The sequence below is a fragment of the Limulus polyphemus genome, unplaced genomic scaffold (genome assembly GCF_000517525.1).
Source record: "Limulus polyphemus unplaced genomic scaffold, Limulus_polyphemus-2.1.2 Scaffold3887, whole genome shotgun sequence".
Classification (NCBI taxonomy): Eukaryota; Metazoa; Arthropoda; class Merostomata; order Xiphosura; family Limulidae; genus Limulus; species Limulus polyphemus.
The window spans coordinates 57,624-64,301 of record NW_013669497.1 but is presented as its reverse complement, the minus strand read 5'-3'; the positions used below and the strand labels follow the sequence as shown (position 1 = coordinate 64,301).

The 6,678-nt window shown below is 36.3% G+C and overlaps 1 protein-coding gene across 1 annotated transcript in view; it reads left to right on the top strand.

The window, feature by feature from the left end:
• The first annotated feature begins 2,793 nt into the window (after positions 1–2,793).
• Positions 2,794–6,678, top strand: part of LOC106470220 (homeobox protein EMX1-like) — a 31,664-nt gene continuing 27,779 nt past the window's right edge. The window contains exon 1 of the mRNA XM_022398820.1: positions 2,794–3,289. Within this exon, the coding sequence (XP_022254528.1) occupies positions 2,794–3,289 (496 nt within the window). The remainder of the gene's footprint in view (positions 3,290–6,678) is intronic.

Here is a 6,678-nt window from a genome sequence, read left to right as displayed (position 1 = left end):
TCGTGCCAATCACGGGTCTCGTAACTCTTGTGTAGCTTGGCAGGAATATCTGAAACATGCCGATGATTTACGTGTGTTCTAAACACATTTTTCTAAACTATTTATTCGTACATAAAATGAGTGGTTTAAGCCATTTTTTTTGGGGGGGGGAGTATTTTCTTGTTGCGATAAACAAACATGTTTATATAATTATTCAATATATGCGGATCTCACGGGTTATGATCGGGATAAAAACAAGCCACACATTTAATGATGAATACGAGTCGAGAAAGTGTTCAAATGTTCATTATCTCATTTACAGAAGCGCTGTGAATTCCGAACAAGACTTCATGACGTCACTTTCTTTTTTTTTAATGGCATTGATTATATTTTGAATCATAACAGGTCATTTATTCAAATCCAGTAACGTTCAAAACACTTTTTTTAATGATATATTTGAAGACTTTGGTTGAAGCATGGATTGAATTCGGTAGAAACTAATAGTATAGTTTTATATTATTGTGCAAGCTAAGGTATTTACACATTTTCAAGGCTATTGCTAAACATTAACACAGTTTTGTTTACATGAGTGAGTTAGTGTCGAAAAAGATGTATTCGAACAATAGCAATGAAAGTAATAGTAAAGGTTGTAAACAATCATTGTGTGTAGAACTTAAAATACAGTCGGAGTAACTGAACATACTTACTGTCAGTAGTGTCAAATACAGACGGAGTAACTGAACATACTTACTGTCGGTAGTGTCAAATAAAGACGGAGTAACTGAACATACTCACTATCAATAGAGTGTCTAATACAGACGAAGTAACTGAACATACTTACTGTCAGTAGAGTGTCTAATACAGACGGAGTAACTAAACATACTTACTGTCAGTAGTGTCAAATACAGACGTAGTAACTGAACATACTTACTGTCAGTAGTGTCAAATACAGACGGAGTAACTGAACATACTCACTATCAGTAGAGTGTCAAATACAGACGAAGTAACTGAACATACTTACTGTCGGTAGTGTCAAATACAGATGTAGTAACTGAGCATACTCACTGTCAATAGGGTCTAATACAGACGGAGTAACTGAACATACTTACTGTCAGTAGTGTTTGATAGTGAGTATGTTCAGTTACTACGTCTGTATTTGACACTACTGACAGTAAGTATGTTCAGTTACTCCGTCCGTATTTGACACACTACTGACAGTAAGTATGTTCAGTTACTACATTTGTATTTGACACTACCGACAGTAAGTATGTTCAGTTACTTCGTCTGTATTTGACACTCTACTGATAGTGAGTATGTTCACTTACTCCATCTGTATTTGACACTTCTGACAGTAAGTATGTTCAGTTACTCCGTCTGTATTTGACACTACTGACAGTAAGTATGTTCACTTACTCCGTCTGTATTCGACACTATTGACAGTAAGTATGTTCAGTTACTCCGTCTGTATTTGACACGATTGACAGTATGTTCAGTTACTCCGTCTGTATTTGACACTACTGACAGTAAGTATGTTTAGTTACTCCGTCTGTATTTGACACTATTGACAGTAAGTATGTTCAGTTACTCCGTCTGTATTTGACACGATTGACAGTATGTTCAGTTACTCCGTCTGTATTTGACACTACTGACAGTAAGTATGTTCAGTTACTCCGTCTGTATTTGAAGTATGTTCAGTTACTTCGTCTGTATTAGACACTACTGACAGTGAGTATGTTCAGTTACTCTGTCTGTATTAGACACTCTACTGATAGTGAGTATGTTCAGTTACTACGTCTGTATTAGACACTCTACTGATAGTGAGTATGTTCAGTTACTACGTCTGTATTAGACACTCTACTGACAGTGAGTATGTTCAGTTACTCTGTCTGTATTAGACACTCTACTGATAGTGAGTATGTTCAGTTACTTCGTCTGTATTAGACACTCTAACTGTCAGTAGTGTCAAATACAGACGAAGTAACTGAACATATTCACTATCAGTAGAGTGTCTAATACAGACGAAGTAACTGAACATACTCACTATCAGTAGTGTCAAATACAGACGAAGCAACTAAACATACTGTATGTAGAGTTTCTTGATATTTTATCCATAGGACCACCTACATGTTAACCAATACATATCAGAATATAACCTTTCAGTATACTTCAATATTGGCCATCATGTTACACCTCAGTATATTATTTAGATTCGTCTTGCATACTTACCGTACAGTTCCTTACATGAAACTTCACTAAGCCACCCACGGGCTCCTTCGTTCGAAATGGCGATCATGGATCATCTCGCGCAAATCCACAGTGTCATCAAATATCAAGCTTAGAAACGTCAAGTCCGTAGCTTAATTCTTTGTTTTAAAACACCACAGATGCTAATCACATTTGACATTACCTGCAGTTCAAGCGTGACGTGAAGAATGTGACACGAGATGGCGCTAGTGTATTTCAAACCTGTCTGGCCCGCATCTTGCAGCTGCAAGGTGTCCGAACACGAGTTTGTTGGTTATCACTGAGATAGTAAACTGGCCTGTTCGCGGATCTTCTTCGTTCTGCGTCATAAATAAGCGTTTAAACGTTGGTACTAAAGAACATATGTGGCACATCATTAAATGACTTCTAATGTTATCTTCTGTGGATTGTGTTGTTTAAAACGTGTAAAGAGAGTGCCTAATCTAATTTTAAGCTGCGCCGAAATGAAAGCTTTACTCAATAGCTATTTTGTATAAGTTCAATTTCGTCTTAATTGGAGATCTCTTTTTACCTTATTGGATACTTTGGATGTGTGCGGCTCTGGTCTCCATGGCGCCTGTGGTGCCTCTTAAGCCAAAACTCCGTTTCTCTATTGAATCACTGGTTGGAAAAGATGGCCACAGAGGTTCACCTCAGCCTGAAGAAAGCACGGACAGTTACTCCTCTGTTGATGTAGAGAATTTATCTCCAGGGCCGGCACGTGAAGATTCGCCATCACCTGGCGGCTGGACAAGAGATCCAGCGTTATCGGACACTTTTTCTCGCGGCCTGCTGTATCGGACTTTGCCCGTTAGGCCCGTATGCTCCGTCGCTAGAGCTGGTCCCACTTGTCTGGAATCTGTTCCTACTTTTCCCGGCTACGGCGGCGTGAGACCGTCGGTTATGTACAGTGCCACAGACGAAACTTCGTCGCCATATCTATGCTCGCCGAACCAGCCTTCCTTGCAAGCCGTATCTCCTTTCCTCCTGCACCGGGACCCTTATTCCCTATATCCGTGGCTTCTGGCTTCCCGACATCCAAGGTTTCTGCCCCATCGTATACCTGGTAAGACTAATTACAACTGGTACAAATATTTGTATTCCATATGGTAACTTTCCCATCATTATAGTGTTAAAATGTTATCGGTGCCTCACACCATGTCACAGAGTTACAACAGGCACCACATGAAATTAGTAACACTTGCTACAAACTTCAGTAAGCTACATTTCTTGGCTTTGTGGTTTTACTTCCATAGTTCTCACAAGCTATACGTACATTTCTCATTACCTGCGGTTGGTTCATTTCATATATAAATTCAGTAGTGTGCTACTTACTGTATTAAACAAACAATTCAGGACAAATGTGTGTATTTCAAATACCAGATTCTTGACAGTTTATTACTATATCAAACAAACAATTCAGGACAAGTGTGTGTATTTCAAATACCAGATTCTTGACAGTTTATTACTATATCAAACAAACAATTCGGGACAAGTGTGTGTATTTCAAATACCAGATTCTTGACAGTTTATTACTATATCAAACAAACAATTCGGGACAAGTGTGTGTATTTCAAATACCAGATTCTTGACAGTTTATTACTATATCAAACAAACAATTCAGGACAAGAGTGTGTATTTCAAATACCAGATTCTTGACAGTTTATTACCGTATTAAACAAACAATTCAGGATAAGTGTGTGTATTTCAAATACCAGATCCAGAGGACTCCAGAATAGGCAAAGTAAGATTTGCAACAATACTCAACAATCTAACAGCAAATACAACAATACTCAACAATCTAACAGCAAATACAATAATATTCAGCAATCTAACAGCAAATAAAATAATATTCAGCAATCTAACAGCAAATACAACAATACTCAACAATCTAACAGCAAATACAACAATACTCAACAATCTAACAGCAAATACAACAATACTCAACAATCTAACATCAAATACAATACTCAGCTATCTAACAGCAAATACAATACTCAGCTATCTAACAGCAAATACAATAATATTCAGCAATTTAACAGCAAATACAATAATATTCAGCAATCTAACAACAAATACAATAATATTCAGCAATCTAACAGCAAATACAACAATACTCAACAATCTAATAGCAAATACAACAATACTCAACAATCTAACAGCAAATACAACAATACTCAACAATCTAACAGCAAACACAACAATACTCAACAATCTAACAGCAAATAAACAATACTCAACAATCTAACAGCAAATACAACAATACTCAGCTATCAAATACATGTTTAACGAATACAGCAATGAACTAGTCTTTCATATACCGTTGGTCTGTACTCCAACAGAAAACGCAGATGTTATATTTACACCAGAACTCCAATAAATAACGCAAACGTCATATTCACACCATAACACCAAGAGACAACACAAACAAGTACACTTACACCCGATTTTTAACAGACGACGCAAACGTTAAATTCACACCGAAACTCGAAAAAGCAACACAAGCGTTGCAAGGGTTACCCAACGCTGAGTAACAATATATTGATCGCAGAAACGTAACATCATTTGTTTTACATATACAATCAACGAATCGTAATATAATGAAGTCTATTGGAAACACTTGAAGTTCAACAAAAATATCTTACAAATACGTCAACGTACTTGAGCTTCGTAAAATTTGACGAAAACGTCGAAAGTCCAACCATTTATATTTAATGTATACACCAACATATGAACGGATTGTTTGCAGGAAAAAAAAATGTACATTTCACACACCGACAGATGGTGCTACTTTCCAAGAAAATAGTATTTTTCAAAAAGAGACCCCCCCCCTTCTCTCTCTCTTATGAAAGTTTCCAGTGTTTTTTTCTTCTGAACGATTTACGTCTAATCTCTTTATGTATTTCCTGCCAAAATCCGAACATGCTTTATGTCCTTACTGCTGAACGTTAGTAACTTGTCTTGGTCCAATATATCAGCCAAATGTCACAAAGGTTAAGGAAATAATATTCATAGAGAGTCGAAAATAACAAGACATTAACAAAAAATACAAACACAGACTATTGAAAATAACAGAAGGTTAAGAAAATAATATTCATAGAGTTTGTTTTTGTTTGGAATTTCGCGCAAAGCTACACGAGGGCTATCTGCGCTAGCCGTCCCTAATTTAGCAGTGTAAGACCAGAGGGAAGGCAGCTAGTCATCACCACCCACCGCCAATACTTGGGCTACTCTTTTACCAACGAATAGTGGGATTAACCGTCACATTATAACGCCCCTACGGCTGAAAGGGCGAGCATGTTTGGTGGTATGCGGATTCGAACCCGCGACCCTCAGATTGTGAGTCGAGTGCCCTAACCACCTGGCCATGCCGGGCACAGTACTCCAAGAAAAACACTTAATTTAAATAGACAGGTGTTATTTGAAAATATTTCATTAACCTTACTAATGGTAAAATGAGGTTGAAAAATTACTCGCATTTCAGAGCGTGCTGAGGAGGAAATGAATAATGGCGTTGAACTGCATGAGTTTAAAGTTCTGATATACTTTATTTTTAGCCAGGTGTGATGACTATCAAACTGTAATTTCCTTTATATATGAAATAGCTTTCGATAGGGCTTAATTTGGTTGCGTTGTTTTGGGTGTGATTTGTAAAGTGTTTACATGATGACTGGGAAAGAAAGATATCAGAAGCTGTTTTGATGCAAAGCCATAAGAAAATGGTCTTTAGATATTTTTATCTAGTATTCTGCTTGCTTTAACCCTAATAACACACATGTCATTGAAACTTCTTAATTTAAAAAAATGTAGTTTATAGAGTTTTATAAGTTAAACACAGTTATGTGTAAAGACACAGTAAAGTTTCAGGTGATTATGAACTTAAGTCTTAGCTTATAACCGTGCAGGTTTATTGTTAAAATTTTTTATCGTGTTAATATTTATTAGTCACGCCTTTAAACTGTATTGGTTTATTGTTGCATTGTTTGTCATGTTAATATTTATTCGTCATGCCTTTGATCTGTGTTGGTTTATTGTTGCATTGTTTGTCATGTTAATATTTATTCGTCATGCCTTTGATCTGTGTTGGTTTATTGTTGCATTGTTTGTCATGTTAATATTTATTAATTACGTTTTGAAACTGTGTTGATTTATTGTATAATATTTATCTACCACAAAACAACACTTATCTACCGGTTACAGTTCACTTTTGTAGTCAGGGATTCAAGGATAACAATATTTTTATGTTCGCACATTTATGCATTCATCTATATATTTATCTGTTCTTTTGTCAGTTCTAGATTGACACTATGTATATAGTGTTACACACAGTTATAAAAAATACACACTTCTTTCTGTATCATTGTTTTACATATTTATTTTTGTTGTCATTTTTTCAATTTGTTTATGTGTGACACAAGCTGGATAGAGTGGTTAAACTAAAGTAGCACGCATACA